At 41.0% G+C, this 25,342-nt stretch overlaps 1 protein-coding gene across 8 annotated transcripts in view; it reads right to left on the bottom strand.

Annotated features, from left to right (window-relative positions):
* The window catches only part of PFKFB2 (6-phosphofructo-2-kinase/fructose-2,6-biphosphatase 2), a 40,677-nt gene that overhangs the window by 5,273 nt on the left and 10,062 nt on the right, over positions 1-25,342 (bottom strand). For 2 of the 8 annotated variants that reach the window (XM_048498636.1, XM_048498642.1), the window contains exons 5-18: positions 24,494-24,560; positions 22,055-22,129; positions 21,231-21,287; positions 19,932-20,056; positions 17,791-17,998; positions 15,844-15,990; positions 15,291-15,395; positions 13,905-14,034; positions 13,074-13,136; positions 12,419-12,492; positions 7,310-7,501; positions 6,113-6,153; positions 4,709-4,731; positions 2,205-2,754 (exon numbers count right to left, since the gene is read on the bottom strand). In XM_048498636.1, the coding sequence (XP_048354593.1) occupies positions 6,115-6,153; positions 7,310-7,501; positions 12,419-12,492; positions 13,074-13,136; positions 13,905-14,034; positions 15,291-15,395; positions 15,844-15,990; positions 17,791-17,998; positions 19,932-20,056; positions 21,231-21,287; positions 22,055-22,129; positions 24,494-24,560 (1,282 nt within the window). In that variant the 3' untranslated portion in view covers positions 2,205-2,754; positions 4,709-4,731; positions 6,113-6,114. Of the gene's footprint in view, positions 1-2,204; positions 2,755-4,708; positions 4,732-6,112; positions 6,154-7,306; positions 7,502-12,418; positions 12,493-13,073; positions 13,137-13,904; positions 14,035-15,290; positions 15,396-15,843; positions 15,991-17,790; positions 17,999-19,931; positions 20,057-21,230; positions 21,288-22,054; positions 22,130-24,493; positions 24,561-25,342 lie in introns of those variants that run through there. The other 6 variants (XM_048498639.1, XM_048498637.1, XM_048498640.1 and 3 more) reach the window with 6 other exon arrangements.

Genomic DNA, 25,342 nt, shown 5'->3' with positions numbered 1-25,342 from the left:
CCCCCTGGTGGTGAAAAAAAATGCCCAGAGTTGTTTCCCTAGGTAGACTTCCTGGAGTCCCTGGAAAATCTAGGCAAGGTATACTGAGACCCGCTCCTGTGAGCAAGCCCGGGCCCAGGGAGCTGCTCCGTGGATGTGGACTTGCTTGTGGGAGTGGGAGGAGGCAGGGAAGGTCCTTCCCTGCCCCCCCACCCCACCCCAAGCAAGCCCAGGCATGCAGAACAGCTCTGTGGGCCCTCCCCTGCCTCTCCCTTACCAACCTAACCCACCCAAGCCTCACCTTGCCAACCCTCCCACCCCCAGGCCAATACTAACCAGTCAACCCTCCCCACCATCATATCACCTACCAATCTTCGCATCACCACACCTTCCAACCCTCCCACCACCCAAATCTTTACCTTTCCATCCACCCCAACCCTCACCTTGCCACCCTGCCTCACCCCAACACGAACCTGCTAACCCTACCCACCCTCATGCTCCCCTACAATCCCCCACCCCTAGCCACACCTTCCACCCATCACCACTGTAAGCCTTACCTTTCAACCCTCCCCCATGCCTCACCTTGCTACCCTGCCCCACCAGAACCCTAACCTTTATGACCTCCCCAACCTCAAGCCTCTCTGTTCCACCCTCCCCCACTCATACCCAAACGTTTCAACCCTTCCTGACCCCAATACTCACCTTCAACCTCTTCCCCACAACTTCCAACCCTCCTCCACCCCAATACTCACTGCCAACCCTCCCCCATCCCATCCCATCCCATCCCATCCCATCCCATCCCATCCCATCCCATCCCATCCCATCCCATCCCATCCCAACCCTTACCTTTCTTTCCTCTTCCATGTCAAGCCTCACCTTGTTACCCGCCCCCACCTCAAGCCTTTCTGTTCCACCATCTTCCAATCTGCCACCTCAAGCCTTCCCTTTCAATCCTCCTGCCATAGCCAGTCACTCCTCCCCCTCCCCAATCTTCATCTTCCAACTTACCCCAAGCCACACCTCTTCAACCCCCGAGCCCCAGACCTAGAACCAGGTAAGTGTCGCACCACGAGAAAGGGGTGTAGGATTCGCGACAGCCCCACTAAAGCCCATCGTGGGGGGGCGGGGGGAGAGGAAAACTCAGATTTTGACCTGGGCTCCATTTTCCCCAGATATGCCTCTGGGGAGTGTCAAGCAGGGGCACTGGGAGGGGAGGGTGGGGGGGTATTGTGAGATATAAAGAGCGAGATCAAGGGTACCCTGACATCGAAAAGATTGGGAAACACTGGTCTAGGGGTAGGAGAGAAGCAAGGGGGTCTAGTGGAAGATGCCCAGGTGATGATTCCCTCCAGTCATGATAAGCTAAGATTTTTTCCTGCATAGACTACTTAAAGAAATCTGTAAGTTCTGGCAATATCAGATTGTGACCCAGTGAGGGATCCCTACTCACGAGTAAACTGGGATGGAAGCTCTTATTCATGGGCTACAAAAGACCTTTGGATGCCTGTACCTCTCCCACAATTGTAGCCGCAGATCAGCTGTTGTTATCAGGCTGATCAGCAGGATTTTGCAGGTCTAAAATGGCAGTTACCTCCATAAGAGTATATCCAGATTAGAACCTGTTGATACCATCTTCTGCTACTGGTGCAAACAAGAAAGTATAATTCCAGTATCTGTAATCGTACTTCACATCATTTTTTCATTCAAATTATTTTGCCCCCATTGAAGATTGGTGAAGGTGTACATTTCATACTGTCCCTCTTCCAAGAAACTATCTCACCTTTCTGCTCCTTCATTATCAGACACCTTTAAACATGTTTCTAGCTGTGAACTGGTGTCATAGTATCAACACTGAACACAACTCAAAAGCCAAGAAGTTCCATCATTCTGCCTGAATAGTTCTCTCCACTTCTGTTTCTGTCAGCACAGGATCAAATTTAGCTTCAGCTCAAATTTACAAATCTAGAGTATGAAGTTTTTTTTTAAACCCAAGCTTGCAAAGATGAAAGGAGTTACATATTTATGTATGGGAAATACATGGATATTTCCCCAGGACAGCAATAGACAAAGCCAAAACATTTTAGGCAAATAAAGGAAAATAATAAAGCACTTCATATAGGCAAATAATCTTCACTGTGTTTTGAGAATGTTCCCATTAAGGCAGATCACAAAAAGAGTGCAAATATATAAAGTGCTTCATAGATGTTGAATCAATTATGCCTGAACATATTAAAGAAAAGTATTTATTCCAAGGCTATCAATTCACGCTCATATGACAGTAAGTAATTACAAAATGGCTACAGTTTCCAGGAAAGTTGCATTCTATAAATGGTTGATAACAGTAATGTTACGATGGAATGTTCACAGTCACCACTGAGTGAATCCAAAGCTAAAATTCCACACTACAAAGGAACAAAAAAGCAACAAAAATTAACTCTCACACACAAATAACTTCATGCAGCACCACCAACTGTCAAAGAACTGGAACACACAAGTGCATACATTCATAAATATAATATTAGCAGCTGATCATATCAGGTTCACATGTAAAATGGAAAAAGCTGGTATATTAAGAGAGATTTGACAGTCAGTGCAGCTGAGCGCAGTACAGGAGAGCTTAGTTTCATTGTAGTCAAATAATGCAAGAAGAAGAAAAGTTACAGACAGGCCATTCTGTACAGGTCTGCAGCAAAGGCCTCTTTCCTTCGACTATCAGACTTGGCGGCTGAGACAGATAGGAGGGGCTCACAGAAGATGATTTCGGCTGATTTCTACCTGTGGGGGAATAACAAGTCATTTACATACCCTCTCTCATTATAATGTGATAAAGAGGGCATACAAATATTTCCCAACCTTTCAGCAACAGCCTGGGCTGTATGGTTCAGCTACCTGACAATGGTTCATAGAAGCCACTTCTTAAAGAAGGCAGCGCATATAGGTTGTATGACTAGTATCACAACCGATCGCTTTAAACTTCCTTAAAAGTAGGGATCCTTCCGCAAATTGGCTAAGGTACATCTTAAAAATGACAATGTACAAATTCAGTCTCTTAGAGGGTCATGAAACACCCTCATGCATCATAATACAATTATATTACTTCATATGGATGAACTTACATCATTTTCAAAATAGTGTACAGGCAAAATAATTCCTAAACATTAAGGCACATAGCAACTTCAACAAAAGAACTAGACTCTTTCCACTATTGTTCAACCCCTTTCAACTGAAACAGGCCTTTTAGGAGTAACTACACTATCTTTCCCTGAGGCATCATTTCACAGATACGTGTCAGCAGGAGATTTACGATGAGCAACCCTTTTTATAGAAATGTTCAGGAGGGCAGGGTTATTTTTAAGGATTCGAATTGCAATCTCATGGAACAGTTCAGAATGGTTCTTTTTATAAGGCAATAGAATTGTTGTGTGTCATATCATTTTGCTTTTCCCAGTGTCATATGCCTTTGAAATCCACTTTCTGCATTCATGGAAGGTCATGCTTTTGTTTTGCATTATTTCCTAATTCTGGAATGCTAATCATTATTTTTGCTGATTAAATTGCTTTTATATTTTATAATCTACCTTGAGTCTTGATGAGAAAGGTAAACAAATCAATAACTTGCACCTGGAGAACACGAACCAAACTTTGCACTAACATTTTGAAGATGCTCTTGTCTATGTGCTGAATTATTGGTTTGCTACAATAAAGTAAGAATGACCAAGAAAAACAACAACTGTGATTGATTCGTTTTTAAATAATTAATTATTTATCCAAATTCAAAAGCCTATGAATGGAAAAGTAATTAATAAATGTGTGTACAGAGGCCAACCCAGGTTTGTTAGCAAATATGACAACAGAAAGCTACCTTCCACTGTGGCTTCCTGATGAGTGTATTCATACGGGGCTTGGATTAGATATATGTTAGTGGAAGTGTATGTTCGTCAGCAAAAGGTTATAGGATCAACCATGGCACTTCCAATATTAAAACCACTTCAGTGCTGAGAGGGGCCTCAGCAAGCTGCTGACAGTCAGAATAAACAGTACTAGGGTAGACAGGCCAACACTTTGGATGCATTTGTCCACATGATACATATGGTTACAAACATTATTCATACTTTACATTTTGACTACATTCAAACATCACAATAACCTGTGGTTTGATCAAACTCAAGTTAGTCCTGATGCCTGAATGAAGAAAGGCCAAACAAATCATGGCTTACTAGTTTATACCAATCTGTGATTTCAAGATGCGGTTGTAGCTCATTTGTTACCACAGTTCGTACCAAATGTGACATCTGCATTTACACACCATCATTTTTTGCAACTGCAACAATTTTTTCCAACTGCTCCAAGATGAAAAAAAGCAAGAGGTAAAGAAACTGGAATTTATGTGCAAAGATTGGTTATTTTTCACAAAATGGACACAATAATCTGTTGCACAATCACTGTTTATCATGATATGATAATGCAGTCATAGAGATATAAATTTAAAACAGGCATATTCCTATATATGCAAGGTGCAATATGGCCCTGGCCCTAGCAAGTATATTGTAGCCTCAGTTAAGGTACTTAAAGATCGGTTGGTGATTTGAACCATTTTTGTTCCACTCTTTATATGGCTATTGTTCTATAACCCATAAAAGATTTTACCCTACCCGAATCACTGATTTCTAGTTTGCAAGAGCATTATTATATATTACAACACAAACAAGCTGTTCTCAATGGTACTCACAGGCAAGAACTTCCCACTTGAAGCTGCAAAGAAAAATAGCATAGGAAAACTCAAGCTGTAGTTTAATGCAGGTATAAAAAGCAAAAAGCAGAGCAGAAAGAAAGAAAGAAAGAAAGAAAGAAAGAAAGAAAGAAAGAAAGAAAGAAAGAAAGAAAGAAAGAAAGAAAGAAAGAAAGAAAGAAAGAAAGAAAGAAAGAAAGAAAGAAAGAAAGAAAGAAAGAAAGAAAGAAAGAAAGAAAGAAAGAAAGAAAGAAGCTTGGCTGACACAATCCCCACAAATAAGGAGACTAGAGTGGACATATCCAAAATCATAGCACAAAACCGAGCCTGTAAATGTGAGTGAAGTCAGAGCTATCATGATTAAATATAGGGCTGTTTTCAGGCAAGCAGAAAGTAAGAGCAAAAATAAATGTCTACCTCTATTATCTCAAAATTATCACCCCCAATCAACATACCGTATATACTCGTGTATAAGTCGACCCGCATATAAGTCGAGGCACCTAATTTTACCACAAAAAACTGGGAAAACTTAATGACTCGCGTATAAGTCGAGGGCGGGAAATACAGCAGCTGCTGGTAAATTTCAAAAATAAAAATAGATGCCAATAAAATTACATCAATTGAGGCATCAGTAAGTTAAATGTTTTTGAATATTTATTTCAAAGAAAAACAGTAAACTGACTCTGTAAGTGGAAAAGAGGGTCAACAAGAACAATATGGTATCAACAATAACTTTAAAAGTACAAAAACCTTAGCTCAACCAGCAACCAAGCTAAAACACAAGAGTTAAAATCCTTCAAAACTGGATTCCTCATCATCATCTGTATGTCCAAATGTAACCCAATTTAGATTTTAAGAGGGATATTATCAGAAATGGAAAATCTACTATTAGCTTCCATTGTAAACAATGGGGGATGGGGCATACCCTTTGGTGGTCAATAACTTTGGATCCCCTGACCCAAACTTCACCAAACCTGGCTAATATCATAAAGAGACTCTCCTGATGAGACCAGCCAGGTTTGGTGAAGTTTGGTTCAGAGGGTCCAAAGTTATGGACCCTCAAAAGGGTAGCCCCATCTACTAATAGCTCCCATTGAAAACAATGGGGAATGGGGGCACCTCCTTTGGGGGTCCATAACTTTGGACTCCCTGAACCAAAATTTACCAAACTTGGCTGGTATCATTAGGAGTGTCTTCTGAGGGTACCCTGAAATTTTGGTGCCGCTAGCATAAAAACTGCGCCCCCTGCTGGCCGGCAAAGTAAAAACACAAATTGTTTTTTAATGACCCGCGTATAAGTCGAGGGGAGCTTTTTCAGCATTAAAAATGTGCTGAAAAATTCGACTTATACATGAGTATATACGGTATTCCAATTTTAGAATGAGATCAAGTCTGCTAGCCCACCTTTAAATACTAGTCTTATACTGATGCTGTTCAGAAGAGATCTGCAAAGTAAGGCAACATCTTTCCCCCTCCTGAACAAATCTGCTCCTTGAATTGTTCTTGTTCTTATATTACGATGCAAAGCCTGACACATCATGTGATACAGGATCATAACAAATGAGCCTCCACACTGGAATATCATAACAAATGAACAGGGTCTCTGTGTATTTTGTTCATTTGCCGCACCACTCTGTTTCAACAGAGCATCTCTAACTGAAGTACTCAGTAAACATGGGGCCCAGATCTACACAATTGCTCTACAAAGCATTTGAACACAGAGTGTAGATTGAGACAGGAACAGTTGATTTAAAAGGGTGGGGGAAAAGGCAAGAAATGTTGCACATTTTACAACAGAAAAGCATTTCACAAGCAGAAAAGCAAAAGGGGTCCACAGAATCCAGAGAAAAACTTTATGTATCTGCCAAATTGTTATAGAAGTACAGGTTCAGTGGAAATATTCTTTTCTTGGTTTCTGAAATGCAGTTGTCTTGTAAAAGAAAAACTTTGCAGCAGTTGAGAATGTCATTACTTTTCAGTCAACTGTTTATTCCTAAAGATAAAGTAATCAAAGTGCCATTTGGTTTTTGGAATGGGGTAGGGCACTATTTGGCCAAAATTCAAAAGATGGTGGCACAGCGAGAGAGAGATCTGTGAAGCTGCCAGCAATGCACTGGATGTAGTGAAGTGGTTGCTTCCAAAAGTGGAAATTGATATGCACATAGAGAAGCATTTAGTCCTACACAAAAGGGCTCTTTCAAACTTGGCCGTTTATAGTAGTCCTATCCAATGATCCACATATGGTATATCAGGGGTAGGATTTTTACTGTTTACTGGTAGTCTTCAGCTGACATTCATATAATCAAATATGGCATCACATTACTCATGACAATTTAATTTAGAATTGCTAGTGGAACAAGAACATTAAAACAAGTTTATATTCTAAACTTAAAGTGAAAATTAGTAGGCAGAAAGGACAGAACTGCATACTCTGCATACCACCTTTAATTACATTCAGTGGGTTAACAGAGGTAGCCATATTATGCTCTATATTATGAAAAAGGCTCTGACAAATGCCATAATGTTGCCCAGTTTTGCAGTGCTTTTAATCAGTTGCATGTGTGGGTTTGTGATAACAGTTTAGGAGAGAGGAATTACCACCTGAACATCGTCTTGCAGCTTCTGTTCATCAGCCACATCTTGAGCCTTTGGGAACAGCAGAGACCCTGTTGGGTTGAGAGGCTTGCTCCCAACACTGTAAATGCGAGGACGTCTTACTGTGTCCGAGCTGGCTAGTGGTGTAAAGCTGTTCCTTCTCATCCTTACAGGGGTTTGGCTCTTTGGAAGGTTGTTCTGATTGAAAATGGAGGATATCATAAGGGATGAAAAATCAAACTCCAAAATCATAAATCAAAGTTAATACTACTGAGTATTTCTCATGCCAGACATTATATATGTATGTGCATGTGTATATATGACATTAATTTTTAGGCCTGACATGGAGCCTTCCTACAAAATAACTGATTTGTTATCTCAGGCATCCATCCAGCAATATACCCTGTCTAAGTCCAGGTCTTGGATTACTGGGCCACTGTGTTGTTTCCTGTGACGGGATGGATGCATAGGAATAGTTTACATATGATGGGGACACCAAACCAATTCCTTTCATAGAGGAGCATGTATCTCCTTCTCTAAGGTGTGGCACTAAAGAATTTTTGGGCATGGCTCTATGCACAACAGTCCCAGATTATGCAATACATCAACCTCAGAAAATATAGGGATAGATCACATAAACCAAATTATTAGTGTTCAACTACATGATTGATGTCTTGGGTCACACTTTGTGGGAGATATGTGAATGAGGTCAGGGGTACATGCAGACTCTTCCATCACAGGAAGGAACTTGGTGGCCTTGTAACTTCTGAACCATGCCTAAATCCTCCCCCGCACATGGATTTATCCTTAAAAAATCCTTCCCTTTAACTGTTTTAGAATCTGTCACTGAGTACTCATGTCCCTTTCTTGTCATTGCACATACAGTAGTTGAAATTAGAGCTTTTAACTGCAATGTATCATATCCTGTCAAAAGCCCTAAATAAATATCAACAGTCACGTTTTCTTGGGGAGGGGAAGAAGGAGAGCGATATTTCTGAGAAATTACAGCAAGTTACTTCAGAAAAAAATTCCTCAGTCCCACTAGGGCAATTCAAATATTAACTGTTGTATACTCAAGTTCTTGGCATGCAGAAACACAATCCCCTTTCACAGATCAGAGGACATCAGCTATTTTTCTAGCAAAATTCCAGCTGTTTACATTGTGAAATAGAGGCAGCCTGATCTTCAGGTCTGTATTTTGCTATGGCTATGCAAACAGAGATCTGGTTTCAGGTAACACAATATGCTACAAAAGGGAATGGGGCTTCACAGAATTCAAATTCTTGGCTGTAGGGTGATGCCAACCCAATTCTTCCTATCAGCTGTCTTGATGGGATGTTAATACCCCTTCAGTATCTAACTAAACTTTTGGCATAGACCAGTTGTTAGAGGACCTAGTAAAACATGAGCACAATGAGAGTGTTGTTTTGGGAGTTCTGATTTTTTTTAAAAGAAGCTAGCTTATAGATTTCTGGATTGGAATTGAAATATAATCAAAACTCAAATTAACCCACTGGTGTATGCTCAATATAATCAATTATATCACTGGGTACAGCATGGTTCCAAGTACATGATATTATATTCCAGTCTCCTTATTTCTGAAGTCTGAGATTTACTCCATCCTGGCCCTCAAACTGGAGCTGAGTTTGTTGGATCCCCTATACAACATCCTCCTCCCCTTGTCCTCCTTCCCTCACCTTCCACAGTTTTCATCCTTTGCTCCAATTTTTATGGAAGCTGCTTTGATCTGATGTTTCTGAAAGCACTGGAGTCAAAGAAAGTTAACTCACATATGGAAAGTGTGGATTTTTGAATATCCCACCACATCCAATACCACTTTCCCTCCGTCTCTTCTCATGCTAACCCTCCAGGGGCCCTGAAGGGCTTTTGGCAGTTTTTTTTTTTCAAATCCTAGTGGGCAAATCTGTAGTGATATGCTATACCAATTTCTTAAAAAGTTGACAACAATCCTTCCAACAGGGTATGTAGGGAATGATAGGCATAAAGGGACAGGGAGAGTAAACCAGGGAATCATTTCACGTGAACATTCTGTTGCCTTTGCAAATGTTTTTACATTCACAGTGTCAATAAATCCATACTGGAGAATTATTCCCATGTGGAAATAGACTTATTATTTTAAATACATTTCCAAAATCCTAAAAATGGCAGTTATCACTTTTAGTAAATGCATGCTTTTTTGTAGTGCTTACACATGTTTACACAGACTATATAGATCCCTTGTAGCACTTTCATTACTTTCATCACTTATATATTCCCTTGTAGCACTTTCATTACTACTTTTATTTCCTCTAGAATATTATTACCCCATCCTCAAGGAACTCAAGGTGGTATATATGATTCTCTCTTCCTCATTTTATTCCACAACAACCCTGGGAGGTAGGTTAGAGTTAGAACAGAGGTCACCAAACAAACTTCCATGGAACCAAGGAGAGTTAAACATGGGTCTCCTAGAACCTAGTTCAACCACTGCACCATTCTGGCTATTAATGAGATAGGGGAGGTAAAGAGAGGTAGTAATGCAGAAGAGTTTTGCTTCATTGGCTCTTTGACTGTACTCTCTGAGACGAGGGAAAAAGTCAGTGAGAAAAAGGTGAACTCTGGGGTTTTTTGGGGGGGTGGGATGTTAAAAGACCAGGGGGATTCCTGTGTTAGGAATCCTGAGTTCTTTTTTCCAGATACTCAAAAACCACTGAGTCTTTCAAAGATTTTATTGAAAAACAGAAAATAAGAAAACACTGTAACACATAGATTTCTCTCGGCTACAGCACAGTTCCAAACATGTCTTTTGGCAACCTGGGACCAGGAGCTGTTTTCTCCTGCCCAGCCTGGATCAGAATCCCCTTCTCAGCTAAACTCTGCTTCCTGCCCAGTATGGCTTTCTTCTTTAAAACATTTAAAACCTTAAATAAGCATCAACAGGGCATGAACCAAAGCCTTAGATGCCTCTACTTTAATGCACAAAGCAAGGGTAATAAATAGGATGAACTGAAACTCTTAGCACGGCATAATGAATATGATATAATAGGCATCACTGAAACCTGGTGGGATGAGTCTCATGACTGGAATGTAATAATTGAGGGGTACAACCTATTCCAGAGAAATAGATCAACTATGAAAGGCAGGGGAGTTGCACTATATGTCAGGGATGATTACACCTGTGAGCAGGTCCATGACTTAAATCCTGGGAGCCAGGCTGAGAGCATCTGGGTAAAAATTAAGGGGGAGAAAAACAACAGTGATCTCGTTGTGGGGGTCTATAATAGACTGATGAGCTGGATGATGCCCTGGAGGACAGGGGCAGGATTCAAAATGATCTGGACAGATGGGCCAAAGCTAACAAAATGAATTTCAACAGAGATAAATGTAAGATTCTTCACTTAGGCAGAAAAAAATGAAATGCACAGATATAGGATGGGTGACATCTGACTTGACAACAGTTCATGTGAAAGGTATCTAGTAGTGTTAATAGACCACAAACTGAACATGAGTCAGCAGTGTGATATGGCAGCCAAGAAAGCCAATGAAATTCTGAGATACATCAATAAGAGTATAGTGTCTAGATCGAGGGACGTAATTATACCATTCTACTCTGCATTGGTCAGACTTCACCTGGAATACTGTGTTGTTCTGGGCACCACAATTTAAAAAGGATATTGACAAGCTGGAGGGCAACCAAAATGTTAAAAGATCTGGAATCCATGTTCTATGAAGAGAAATTTAGGGAGCTGGGGATGTTTAGTCTGGAGAAGTGAAGGTTAAGGGGTGGTGGTGGTGGAACATGATAGCTATGTTTAAATATTTGAAGGGATGTCATGTTGAAGAAGGAGCAAGCTTGTTTTCTGCTGTTTTCTGCTGTCTCAGAGCAGAAAGAAACATTGGCAAAGAAACATTACTGGAGACTACCAAGCATTATCAGCTGCAACTCAGCTACTGCAGAACCAAAGCCAAGAGGACCAAACAGCTACATTTTAAGTCATGGTTTTGAACTGCAAGTGAACCCTTTTTAGATTTAAGATTAGCTAGGTATGACTGGCTGCACAATGACACTGAGTCCCACAACAACTTTAACCTGCCGACACACAAAGCAACCAAAATGGTAATAGATCAATGCCTGGCCCCACTACAAAAAAATTTCAACTTCCTCTAATACCAGAACTATATATTAAACAATGGTTGCTTTTTTGACAACTTTGATACTTCAATGAAAAAAACAAACATACAAATTGTTTCCCACACCTGATCCACTGATTCGCAGAACAGACACTGGTATCTACCATCTGACTACTAAGGTCCCTTTACTTATTGGAACTTTTGAATTTGTTGTTGTCTTCTGGTTTAGCAGCCTGCAAATAGATCACCTGTAACATAATGATTGTAGTGTAAATTGAATGAGAGGTTACCACATGCCTTGGTACCCAGATTTCTGACAAGGTCTGGCTGTGTGATAAAATTCTCCTCATCTTGTTACATGTTTCCTCAGTGAATACAAAGTGTCACATCGATACTTTGTAAACAACTGTCTACCTTCATCATATAGTTACATATATCTAGAAATAAATAGCTCAGTTGTTTGGCAAGGGCATCAACAAATAGGTGACTGACAGTAAAATCTTACACAGTGATAGTCAAAGGTTGTAATTCTGTTTAGGTTTGCACTATGAGGTACTGAAGCTCAAAGTCTGAAGGTTACTAAAGCTGTGACCTTTGCATTTCAGAGTTTAATGTCAAAGCCAACAAAACAGACTGTATCTGGAATATAATTTTCCCATCATTCACTTGTTATCTAATTCTAACCTGGTAACGTCCCATGATTTGTTCTGAAAAGCAAGCAGCTGCAAATGGATTAATTTTTCTCACACAGTTTTAGGTGGGCTAAAAGTACCAGAAAAACATTAATCTCTTGCACAATGAAGTCATAATCAGAATTAAACTAAGAAAATCCCATTGATTTCTAAGGGGTTTACACTGAGCCCAAAGTTCAATGAAGCCAACCTTCTAAGTTCTAAACTACTGATGTTAAGTGGACTAGACAACCTAAATCCAAGCAATTCAGAGTAATGAGGACATGGATCAGAATTTTTATATAGTACATACTGTTGCAGCAGATGGCTTGGCTCTGTGTGTGTCCACAGCTTCCACATTCAGTGAGATCATTTCCAACTTGCAACCTTCATAAATTTCAAAGTGCAACATGGATTTTAATATCACACATTGTTTTTAATACAAATGCTACATTAAAATTATTGCAGAAATTACAGAACAATCCTGTGCAGAATTACTCCAGTCTAAGCCCACTGGAATCAACAGACTGGAGGAAATGTGAATGGGGTGGCTTGGGCCAGCCCAGGTTGCTTCTTGGGGCAGATGAAAGAGTGTAATGTGGAGGTGGGGGGCAGTGAGGCAGCAGATGGAAAACCACTGCTGCCCTGCCAGCCCGGTTTGCTTTACAGATCAAGGGAGGGTGGAATTGGGCAGCTTTGGCCCAGCTTTGTCTTTGGAGGGGTGGGTGATAGAAGGCTGACAAGAGGGCTTGCTTGGTCTGTGGGGGGTGGGAGAGGGTGGGTGGGGGAATTGTAGCTCTGGTGAGGACAGCCCTATAAATATTGTTTTCTGAACTCAGAGAAGGAACAGATATCTGAAACCAAATCTTAAACTGGCAGTCTAACCACTACACATCATTGGTGCCTTTCTCTGACCCCCCTCCTGTCACCTGACACATGCTCATACAAATGAGTAAGCAAAAATTTACCATAAGCAACTGGAGTGAGTGCAAAAACAGTATGAAGAGGGCACCTCAGATATGGCAGCTCATCTAGAAGATCACAAAAGAAAAATGAAAGAATAAACATTGTAGTAAGGATCAGATATGCAAAAGGTGCTTTTTGCAACAGCTCAGTTGACACAGCACAACTTTCAGCGAATGTGAAATGTATTTCCCAACACAGAGTACTCAGAACGTAGGATATGATCAAATAAGCCACAGCAACCAAGTAGTAACACAGAGTGTTGGATCCAACTAGCTTTTCTGCTTGTGAAAACAAGTCTCCTTTGACCACCAAAAAGGCTACATTGAGGATCATGAGATTGGCACACAAGGAATGCAGGATAAAGGTTGTGTTTAGGAGAGGAACTGGGTGAGATGAAGTAAAAAAGAAAAGCTGTCTGAATCCACCAAAAAAAAAACCCTATCAGAGAATCCTTCTAGAATACAGCATTCTTGCACTGTCTGTGTAGTACGAATACTTTGAGGTTATGTACTATATGGCTCTTTTAAAGTGCTGCATCTTCATTGACTTTGTTATGCTCAGCAGCTTTAAAAATTAAGCAACTAGGATGAGAAAAGCAGACAAACACAGTAAGTGCTTAATTCTCTTCAGTGATGTCTCATTGTACCACTCTTTCATACTGCCAGGGACACCCACAACCTTCCTGCCACACTCTCCAGAATCAGAATAGGATTCTGAATGCAAGAGAGTATCCCTATTTACACAATCATAAGGGAACTTGAACCGCAGTTCCTGGGGGGAAAAGACATTCCACTCAATGACCTCTTGTGCTTTAGAACTGTTTGGTTTCTCACCTGCGCTTTTATCAAGGAAATAGGCCAATAAGCATCTCATGACTGCTTGGTGAGAAATAACTAGGACATTGCTCTGACGCTCCAGCTCCATAATGACAGGTTCCAAGCGCTGGACCAAATCTTGGTAAGACTACAATATAGAAAATATGTTAAATCCAAACAAGAGATATTCACCTGATTTTACTTAGTCAAGAGTGTTTGAAGTGTTTATTATTATTTGCCCTACAGGGAAACCATACAGGGACCATGTAGATATGTCTATGCTTTCATCTAAATAATAAAACTGGCTTAGGGTATGTTGGAAATGTCATCTGACAAAGTGCAAAATGTTTCCTCTTATCTTCAGTAATAATAAATTATGTGGGCTGTTATACATTATTGTTCAGCATTATACTTCTTTCCTGCTCTTCCTTTATAATGCTCATAGGGGTTTACACTTGCTGAGCTTGCCAATGCTACATCAGATGATTCCACATGATTCTGAATGAAATGCTTAAGAGAGGTGGATACCAAGAGAATTGTGCAAAGTTATAAGATACTTATTGTATTTTAAAGATCAGAAATTTGACTCCAATTACGGTAATAATTCCTGAATTCAAAACTTTAAACAGGCTCCCTGTTTTGGGTTGGGAGGGAGGTGAGAGGAGACTTTTAACTCTCAATTATATCCTGGAGCTATCTGCCATAAAGGAGAAAACATTCAGGTACCTATATGGTTGTCTCTCTCCCCTGGGAAAAATAATGACCTTTCAGAGAGGATGTTCAGACTGAATGAACAGAATTAGAGCAGTTATCCCTTCACCTGACTGTGATCCCATTCTAATGTGGGGTCCTGCAGCTGCAATATAAAGTTCTACAAACAACTGGGAGATCAATTCATAGATCTCTCATCATCAAATCTAGTTGGCTACAAACATACAAAAAGTCAACTTTGATTATGTAGATATGACACTACCTGGGGTATTAGGGGTTGCTCTGACTGTTTTCTGTTGGGATCTTCCTGCCTAAATTCAGACTGGACAATAATACTGATTGTGGTGGGTTTTCTGGGTTGTGTGACCGTGGTCTAGCAGATCTTGTTCCTAACGTTTCGCCGCATCTGTGGCTGGCATCTTCAGAGGTGTATCACAGAGTATACCAGACCATGGCCACACAGCCCGGAAAACCCACCACACCCAGTTGAATCTGGCCGTGAAAGTCTTCGACAATACATTGGACAATAATACTTTTCCAATGTACACATCTGCTGATTCTTTATCAGTAAAGATTTCACTCATAATTGAGACTTTACTTGAGTGATCTAGAGGACCTGACAGACATTGCAACCCCAAAACCTATAAGGTCAAAGTAGTAATATTTTATTAACTGATTATAAAACCTCCTCACTTCTCCTCCAGGGTAGCGATAAAGGTATTTCTCTTGATCCCGAAGTGCAAACTCCTCTGGATGCTTTCTTTGAATTTCTTCATAAGTCATTTCTTCACATACTCCCTGAGAAAAGAGAAATGAAATCCAATTTGAAAAAGCAATGTGCATTCTGAGATCGAAAGTTATCAGTGGAATAGAGTGAACAGATCCGTTTCACTAGCAATGGAGTTTTCCTTTGATACAAGAAGCTCAGTCTCAGGTGTATGCACTTTTATTAATTTGTTTTCGATTTCTGCCTTGCCCTTTCCTGATCAAGCTAGGCTCAGTACGACTAGGAGTAAGCCCCACTGAACTTTCTGGGATTATTTTAAATAAACACGTACATGATTGGGTGGGAACTTATTTTGAGATCAAGCTTGTTCATGTATTTCACTGTAAAATTTTCAGAGATCGCTTGTTTAAAGTAGTGATTGAAATTTCTTGAAGAATCATTTATTTACAGTATTGCAAGATGAATTATTTATAATACCTCCTCCCGTTTAGTGTTTGGCCTTTCCACCATACTACTCACCGCATCAATCTCATTAAGAATTTTCCATTGCTCATATGGTACACCTAGGGCCTCTGCTGTCTGGATGGTTCTTTTGAGTTGGCTAGTCCACACTTTCAGATCTACAATGTCTTGCTCTTTGATGAACTTCTTCAATGCTTGAGCAAACTAGGAAGCAACAGAACATATTGAGAAGTCTGTGACATTCGTTGTATTGGGAAGAGACTACCTCACTTTCACTAGGAAGATAAAAACACCAATCAAATTCTAAGGCTTCTGACATTGGTGTATTTCTTATGTGGTTAACTGTGGTTGAAATACCTGAGGAGCATGCATTCCCTCCTTCCTTTTCCTAATACAACTAGTCAATTAAACATGCCACATTTATAGCAAATAACTGTTTGTTGTGACAATCATGCCACAATGGCTTGTTCTTTTCCTCTCAACCAGGAGTTTGCAGGTTGGACCTCCTGGACTTGGACCTCCTGCTGGATAAACAGGTGGCAGTGGTGACCAGGGGTACTTTTCAGCAGCTTCAGCTGATGAGCTAGCTGTGGCCCTTCCTAGGAGGAAAGGATCTTGCCACTGTGGTACATGCTCTGGTAAAATATAGATTTGATTCCTGCAGTTTGCTTTATGTGGAACTTCCAGAAGCTGCAGTTGGTACAGAATGCAGTTGGGACAGAGAGTTGACAGAAGTGGATCAAACAGACCATTTCAGTCCAGTTTTCTTCCATCTTCACTGGCCTCCAGTTTGCTTCTGGGCTCCTTTAGAGCCCTGTACAGCTAGAACCAAACATACCTTGAGGACCACATTCTCCCATAAGACCTACATGTTCCCTCTGGTCATCCCCGGAAGCTCTGATTTGATTGCCCCTATCATCTGAGGCTAGATGGGCAGTAACCTGAGAAAGGACTTTCTTGGCCATGGCACAAACACTTTGGAACTCCCTCCCCAGGAAGATTTCTTCTATTGGTGTCTTCTGCCAGTGGGTGAAGATGTTTTAAAGTTAAGAAGAACCCCCCAATAACTATTACTGTTCCTCTTCCTTGATTCTGATATTGTTTGTTGTGTTTTTATTGAATTATATTATCATTTTACATGCTGTTTTTAAGTATTCAAATGTTTTAATGTTTTTATGTGCACTACCTTGGGGATCCTGATTGGGTAGAAAGGTTGCATAAAATGTTTCAAGTAAATCCTTAGACAGAATTGCCTAAGGATGGAATGTGTGGCGATGACTCACAGCCAGCCAATCACCACGCATTCCATCAGGGCCTGGCATTCCAATCCCCTGCTGGTCTCCCTTCCCAAAGAAGAAGCAAGGCCCAGCGGGCAGAAGTGGCAAAGCTCCCCTCCTGTCTGGCCCCGAAACAGCCCACCTAGTCTCCCCACCCTCCTACACGCTCTAAGCAGGCCCTGGCGGGGAGCAGAGAAGAGGGCAGAGACGGCCCACTCCTCCATGCAGTATTCAGCAAAAGATGGCAAATCAAGCAGCGTTCTTATGCCATAGTTACACCCAGAATTACAAATGTAAATGGTGAGTTAGGTTTTTGACTTTTTTGAGTAAAATGGATGTCTTCATAGGAGCAGTGGTTTGTTTTTCCACAGGCTGAAACACTTGCAAGCATGCTCAGAATTCCACAACAGTCTGAACAGAATTCACCCAGTGAAAATCCAATCATAGGAATAAGAATATTATGACTTTTATTTTTGGTGTAATTACTACATGTTTTTACAATTTAGTTCCCCTGAAACTGATCAAGAAGAAAATCTGAACTCGTTTTGATTCAGCAGGCTTGGATCCTATGCTTTGTTCTGCTTGCATGAGATTTTCACTGATCCCCACCCCCAACTGCGGTCCCCACCCCCAACAGCCTCCCACAGTGTTCATGAGAAGCATAATTTTGATGAGGACAGCATAGGGAGCACCCACAACAACAAATCTTACCCACTCTGGGCCATACCTGTTTCCCTCGTGATGACAGGCCTGAATCCCCACCAATCTTGCTAACAAGGTTGCATTCACTCTCACCGTGTCGACAAAGGTAGATGGTGCGTGGTTGAACATGAATATTCATGAGATAATAGACAATTTTACTTTGAATGTAATCCTGGACACGGTTGACGAGGAAGCGTTGCCCCACATTTATCACTTTAATGAAAGAGTGGTCTCTGCAATAAAGAACCATCAGGTATCAGAGAAGATCATATACAAGCAATGTGACTCCATAAAGACTTTGTATACTGCATTAAGTGTGGATGTGGCACTAGATTTTATTTCACCAGTACTGATTTTTAGAATCTGTATGGAAATGTGGGAAATTATAAGGTACCATGGCTGTTGCTGAATCTGACAAAAGGAATGGAAACCAGGGTGGATTGGGACACCAAAATAGCACTGGAAAGCCTCCCTCCCCCGCTTGCCTTTTACTGACAGAAACCAAGGTTTGATGCTGGCAATATTGTGGTTGCCAGCAGTCTCTACAATGGCCACTATCTCAGAAGGCATTTATTTCTCAAAGATACAGGCACTGAATCTATTATTTGGCTTTTCTAAACCTCCAGGTTTTTTTTCCCGATGTCTGCTTTTTTTGCAAATATGGGGCTACTTTCAGATTTGTAGAAAGATGTCTTGTCTGATTGTGGCGTCAATCTCAAGATTTAAATACCTATTGATGGGGGCATGTTGAGAATTAGCTATACTGACAAAGGGGGACCTACAAAAATTTGTGAACGGCATCTCATTTCGCCCTGTATTCCCCCTCTCCTAGTTCCTTTTTTCCCTTCTGGCAGCACCTATAGCCTTTCCCCTTTTCCCACCCACCAGCCAACCTATATTTTATTGCCCTCTCCTCCATCTTCAGTTATATTTATTAACTTCATATATATTGTACCTTTCTCCCCAACAGGGCCCCACATCAATGCACAGAATTATAATGCCCTTCATTTCATCCCCACAACTATCCTGGGAGTATATGATTGGCTCAATGTTAACCTGATGAGCTTCCATAGCAGACAGGGTCTTTGGACACAGCTCAGTGATGTGACACATCAACAAGTGAAACAGCTTCCTTCCTCTTCTGAGGAGGCTCGGCTTCCTTGCAGTTTGCTGCCATGCCTTTAAAAGGGCATGTGAAGGGACAACTCAGAAGTTCATTAGCTATTTGCTCCAATCTGGGTAGGAAGGAAGCTGATGAGAAGAGGGAGCAGGTTCTTGTAAACCCTCTTCCTCTCCATCTGAGGCCACTTGGGTGGAATCCTTGGGCAGAAGCAATCAGGTGGTCAGGACTGAAAGTCCTCTTCCTGTCATTCAAGCTTTATGTTCTCTTTTCATGATTGTGCTCTCTCTTGCCTTTTTCTTCCTCCTCTGTGCATTCCATTGAGCACAGAAATGGATACATTTTCTGTATAGTCTGGTTAAGATAGCATATAATTGTATTTTAAAAATCAGCAGCAATTCCAGTACTATACAATCCTAGTGAACTACACCTAGGTAAGTTTGTGTTACAAAATTATGGTCCACACAGATAACATTCCAGGACACAGGTGTCAAATTCACGGCCCTCCAGATGTTATGGACTACAGTTCCCATCATCCCCTGCCAGCATGATGCTCCAAGGCCCAATGTTGATCTAGACCAGGGGTCTGCAACCTGTGGCACTCCAGATGTTCATGGACTACAATTCCCATCAGCCCCTGCCAATTGCTGGCAGGGGTTGATGGGAATTGTAGTCCATGAACATCTGGAGAGCCACAGGTTGCAGACCTCTCATCTAGACACAAATTCCCTTTATCATATGCAGGGACAAAAAACAAGTGAGGGCTGTTGTTGTAACAACTTGAGGGTTTCCAGACGGAAACACAGTATGATCCTTTTGGCATGACCCTGGAGGGCCATCCTTATTTTCCAGATAATTTACACGTGTGGGAAGATGAAATTTAACTCCATTGTACTTCCTCTCCCTTTGATCACAACATCCAGTGCCTTTCCCAGCCTTTCCTTTCGGCTGCAGGGATGTGGCCCCACAACTGCTCCACTCTACTTCTATTCCGAGTATACGCTGTTGACTTGGAATGCTTGTTACTCCTTTGCTGTGCATCTTACTTGTCATAATTAACTGGATCAAGGGGCTGATAGGTGACCTTATAGCACTCAATGCGCTTCAGGAAATCATCCATCACATTCTCTCGATTTCTCTCTGGGTAGTCGGGGCTGGAGACCTTCACTTCCTGAATAACCAAATGAGATGTTATTAAAAGTTAAGCAAACATTGTACATAGCCAGGAAAACAACACTGAACTGCCCTTAAGCTTCCAAACAAATACACATTGGCTGATTATCTACTGATGCTCCTCCCATCACTGAAAGGAGATTCTCTTCAGGGCAGAGCTTCTGTTATGAATGTCCTTTTCCCCCTCATACTCACTGCATGGCAGATCCCTTAATCTCTGCTGTTTGGGACAGAGGGCAAAGAGTGACTTTTCCCCTGCTTCACAGGGAAGACAAAGCGAATAGCCCTGCATTATTCTTTGCTTCAGGCTTTTTTGCTCCCCCTTGCTCCCACTTCCCCCTTTGCTCCCACTTCTACCATCTCTAATGATTGGGAGATCTTTTAAAAACTTTATTTCAACTTCAAGAATATTAGATCCATTGAAATAATGATATATCTAATACAGAGCCACTATCTAGGGTCACCCCTCTTTGCCTCCCACAGGACGATGCCCTTGCACTGACCTGGCAAATGCTGGAGGGGTGCAGTCGTGACCTAGCTGCAAAATGTGCACCATGGAGGCAGATTGGCAAGCTGACCAGACAGCTGCTTCATGGCTACCCGACCCTCCCCCTGAAGTGGTCTCATGGCCCAGGGAAGAGCCAATCCACCTACAATCTGAGGCAACAGCAGGGCCAGGGCTTGGGCTGATCGGAGACATGGCTCAGAAGATACAGAACAAAGCAATTGCTGGGAGGGCTGCCTCGTGAAAGAAGCTTGTGCAGCAAAGGGAAGGAAGGGACAGGACATGACCCTGAAGGCAGAAAGGAATGCTTGGAGGAGAAGAGGATGGAGGGAAGGGAACAATAAGATAGCTCCACCCAGATGAGACAAATCAGGGTTGGAACTGGGGAAAGGGGAAAGACAGGTAGTGGTGGCAAGGAGTGAAAGGGAAGCTGAAATTGACAGCTGGGGAGGATGCAGGCATAGCCACACTTGATAACCAAGGAAAACAGGACCTCTTCTTGGCAAAGCCTGCCCCCACTCTGAGGCCAGGCAATGGCTTCAGGAACATGATGGACAGCCTGGGGCCCCAGCAGCACCACAGGGTGCTCCACAGCAACCCCAAATGGTTATGACTTTGCTACAAAAGAAAATAGGAGACCAGCCTTCAAAAGATGTACAATACCTACCAATATATTTGAAGCAATGACTTCCGGGTCATCACAAACAGATTCTACAAAAAATACCTACAAAAAGTCAAAGAAAAATAATTAGTAAAATGAAGGCCCTCGGCAACAACATAAAGTATGCTTGCGTTCACCATTTCTAGATCTCAAATAAATCAGTTGGGTTTTTTTTTTACATCTACAATCTGATCTTTAAAATCTTTCCAACTGAGTAACAATAAAACTTTTCTAATTCTATGTAGCCATGACTTAGATGTCCCAGGTTAGCTAGATCTCATCACCTCTCGGAAGTTAAGCATAGTTGCCACCAAGTCTAGGGTCATGATGCACAAGAAGCACAACAGACTGAAGGTATATGATCCAGGGAAGCTTCCTGCAGGCCATTCAGGTGATTTACTCCTTAACTTGGTGAATTTTGAACACATTTTTGAGGAACGGTGCTTGAGGTTGGGATGCCCACTCAAAAATCCACCTTGCTCTGTTGGAACTGCTTATGCAAATCCTGCTAGACTGGGAGCCTAAATATTGATGAGATGTTAGGAGGACATTCACTGACTTTTTCTAATAATAAGGTTGGACAGGCAGAGAGCCTGAAAATGGATGCCAGAGGGACTGCTATAACTATGCTTGTTCCTTGCCTGCTATCTTTTAAAAATAAAACTTAGACAAAGGATGCACTACCCTGAGTCCATTTTTATTTTCTGTTTGTGAGTTAATTTGCTTTATAATTCTCCCCATTTTAAGTGGGTAAAGACTGGTCTTTTTAGGTAACTGACCAAAGGTTTCATGCCACAAGGCTGAATCCACATTTGAAATGAAGTAGTCACCTTAAAGGAATTTTCTTTTGCAAAAGTTAATATCATATCTCGCCTCTCTCGGGTTGTGTTGGTTGCATCAAAGACCTAAATGAAAAGAAGAAAACAGAAATGTATACACTGCAGTTTCCAAAGCCACCAGGTTTCTGATATTCCTCTGTTCATAATTTCTATGTTGTCCAACAAATTATTTCAAAGTCTCAGGTTTTAAAAGACTTTAAATCATTGTTTAGATATGATTTTTTAATTTTTGTTTTTATCTTTCATTAATTTTATAGCTGCTTAAAATTAACAAAACAAAAGCAAAATAGATGCATCATAATCTGAAGAGTAATTTACCTGTTACATGGTTACAAAATTACAGAACTAGTAAATTTTTCTAACCTGTTAAAACTAAGCTTAGTTAAAATAATATTAATTTATAGATTAATTGTAATACTTTGGAGCACCCTAATCCTAATGAAGAAGAACATTATTTTTTTTAACTATGGAAGGGACTAGAGGTAGACCCCAACAGAGGCATCAGCACAGCTGCAGAGAATAGGAAAGGCAGGTCCACATGGAAACTGACAAGAAGAAACATAGCCCATACTGGCTCCTTATAGGGCAAAGGCCTTCTTTGATGTAGAAGTCTCTCTGGGAAGAAAAGGCCAGCCCAGGAGTTAACTCCAAGCAGCAGTCAGGAGTGGGCAGGAAAAAAGGTATAAAAAGCACCTGAAGATAAAACCGGCTGTTATAAATATCTAAGCAGTTAAGGTAAAATGAGCGTTCCCATTTTCTATCAACATTGCTTATCTTTGGCAATGCTGGAGGATCCTAGACTCCAGTGGGGGAGTGGCCCCGGTAGAGTTTTCAGTCTCCAGGTGGGACCTTACACTGTCCTGGAATTGAAACTAGTTCCCAGACTAAAGAGATAAGTTTTCCTAGAAAAAATGGCTGTTTTAGACAGTAGAGTTTATGGCATCATACCCCTAATGTCTCTGTCCCCCAAATCCCACCCTCACTAGGCTTCACCTCCAAATATCCAAGAATTCTGCAAGTCATTTAAATACAAAAACATAATCAAATTTGTTCAGTGAACTTAAAAGAGAGCCTTTAGAAGTATGTTTCCATCATACCTTACTCCTCATAAGTTAGCTGCCACATGTACAAATTCACAGAACCTTTGCTGGAGATGTGTTTGATCACAAGCTGACTTTCTGCATGCCTTTTGATTATGTATTCAGTCTTTCTGAAATATGATTCACTTTGCAAATGAAATGTGGGATAGAAATACATCTCTTGAATCAAAAGTTCTTTTATTTTCTGATTTCACTTTACTTTTTACCTCTCAAATGGTAAAAATTGATAAATGTTCTAAGGTTGCATCAGGGCAACACTTTGCAACACTCTCTCTAGAAGTGGCTAAACATGCAGTTTTGCTTGTAGAAAACAGAGTGGATTCTTAAGCTGAAAAATGCACATCTGAGTTCACTACAGTTAATGGGTTTAGAAGGGTGTAACTGATTAGGATGCCACTGTACAACATTTATATTTTCATTAATATGCAAAATAGAATGTGGAGCGCCCCCTGCACCAACCCCAGGTTTGGGCTTTCAGCCATCCCTCCTTTCCTTCACTGTCAAAATATGGCCCAGTCTTACCGGGCCATACAGTACAGAAGGCCTGGGCCTCATGCTTGCCATACCCTGGGGCTGTCACCACTGGCTGGCGCTGGATGGGGTCAGGCCTGGTTCCTACTCCCCCCTCTCACCTCCTTTCTGTTCGTTCTCACTTGACTCTCTAGCTCTCACTCTCCCTTTGTCAAGCCCCGGATCTGTAACTCAAGCGTGGGTGGGAGAGTCCAGGTCAGCAGCTGGAGCTAACCCCAGACATAGAACAATTGGATATGCAAAGTTATAAATATTGCTTTTTGTGCTTGTTAAAGTAGTAAAATAAGGTTTAATGCTTCCATACATTGGATTTCCTCCAAAATTTCAGGTTTATTTCTATTTAAATTTTTTTAAAATTCTTCATGGCTTTAACATAATTGGAATAAATAAAAAAGAAGCACTAAGCTCTTGGTAAGAGAGAATCAGCTGTTACAAATATTTCAATTCCAAAAAGAGATCTACATTAACAAAGAGTTACACCCTTCCACTGACTTCAATTGGATTAGAATGGCATAACTTGGTTTAGGATTGCACTGTTAGAGGTTTGCACCATTAAATATTAAAAAGCAGCCAGCATGCTAAAAGCTATAATACAAGAACAAATTTTATATAATGCTATGACAAAACACTTCAGGAAGCCATTTTTCCCCATTTCAAATTTCTCATCTTCCCTACACCAAGTTATGAGAAAATACACTTGTGAACCTCCCCTCCCACCCACTTCTACAGGTTTTCATTCATATTCACATTATTGCATTCTGGACTTCTGCCTTAAAGCCAAATGAAAGAGTGCACTTACAGCTATCTGGCCACAGTCCTCTGTAAAGTAAGCTTTCACATCTTCAAGGGCCACCAAGGCACATTGTCTATCAGAAGAAAAAATTGCAGAATTAACAAAGTTGTAAAAAATAATGGGAAGCCAAAAAAATTCTAAACCAGTAGATCATTTGGCTCTATCCAATTATATCTCTTTATTATATAGAATTGCCAACTCTGAACTGGGAATTACTTGGAGATCTTGAAGAGGGGAGGGTTTGGGAAGGGGAGGGACTTCAGTGCCATAAAGTCCACCATCCAAAGTGACCATTTTCTCCAGGTGAACTGATCTCTGTTGCCTGGAGATCAATTGTAACAGAAGGAGATATCCAACCACCACCTGGACACTGAATCCACCAGATTAATTAAAGGGGGGGGGGGGTAGGTGCACCCAAAGATACTAAAAAGAAGCACATGCACCTGCCTCTTTAAGTAGTAATATACTAAATAACATTCACTTGTATCTTTAACAACCATTTTAATATACACCATTCATAAATAGAAACAGAGAGACAATAAACAGGTAACACTCTCAATTTTTGTCCAACAGGTCAAAGCCTTCGGAATACTGGAAAATGAAAACGAAGACAACATGTCTACAATGTTCAAAATAAACTGTTATAATGCATTCAAGTCTCATTCTTATTTATATATAATCAGTATCAACCCAATTTTTCCAAACATAATATTCCTTGAATCAATTTTTTTTGACCAATTAAGGTTTTCCATTTTGCAGATTCTTTCTCAAAGTCCAATAACCTATTAATTAAGACATGAAATTAGTCTCCTGCATACATTCAACAAAGAACAAGAACCAGAAACAAAACAAAAC

This window comes from Sphaerodactylus townsendi, linkage group LG05, assembly GCF_021028975.2.
Source record: "Sphaerodactylus townsendi isolate TG3544 linkage group LG05, MPM_Stown_v2.3, whole genome shotgun sequence".
Lineage (NCBI taxonomy): Eukaryota > Metazoa > Chordata > Lepidosauria > Squamata > Sphaerodactylidae > Sphaerodactylus > Sphaerodactylus townsendi.
Note: the sequence above shows the minus strand (reverse complement) of the source record. Positions and strands in the feature narration are given on the sequence as shown.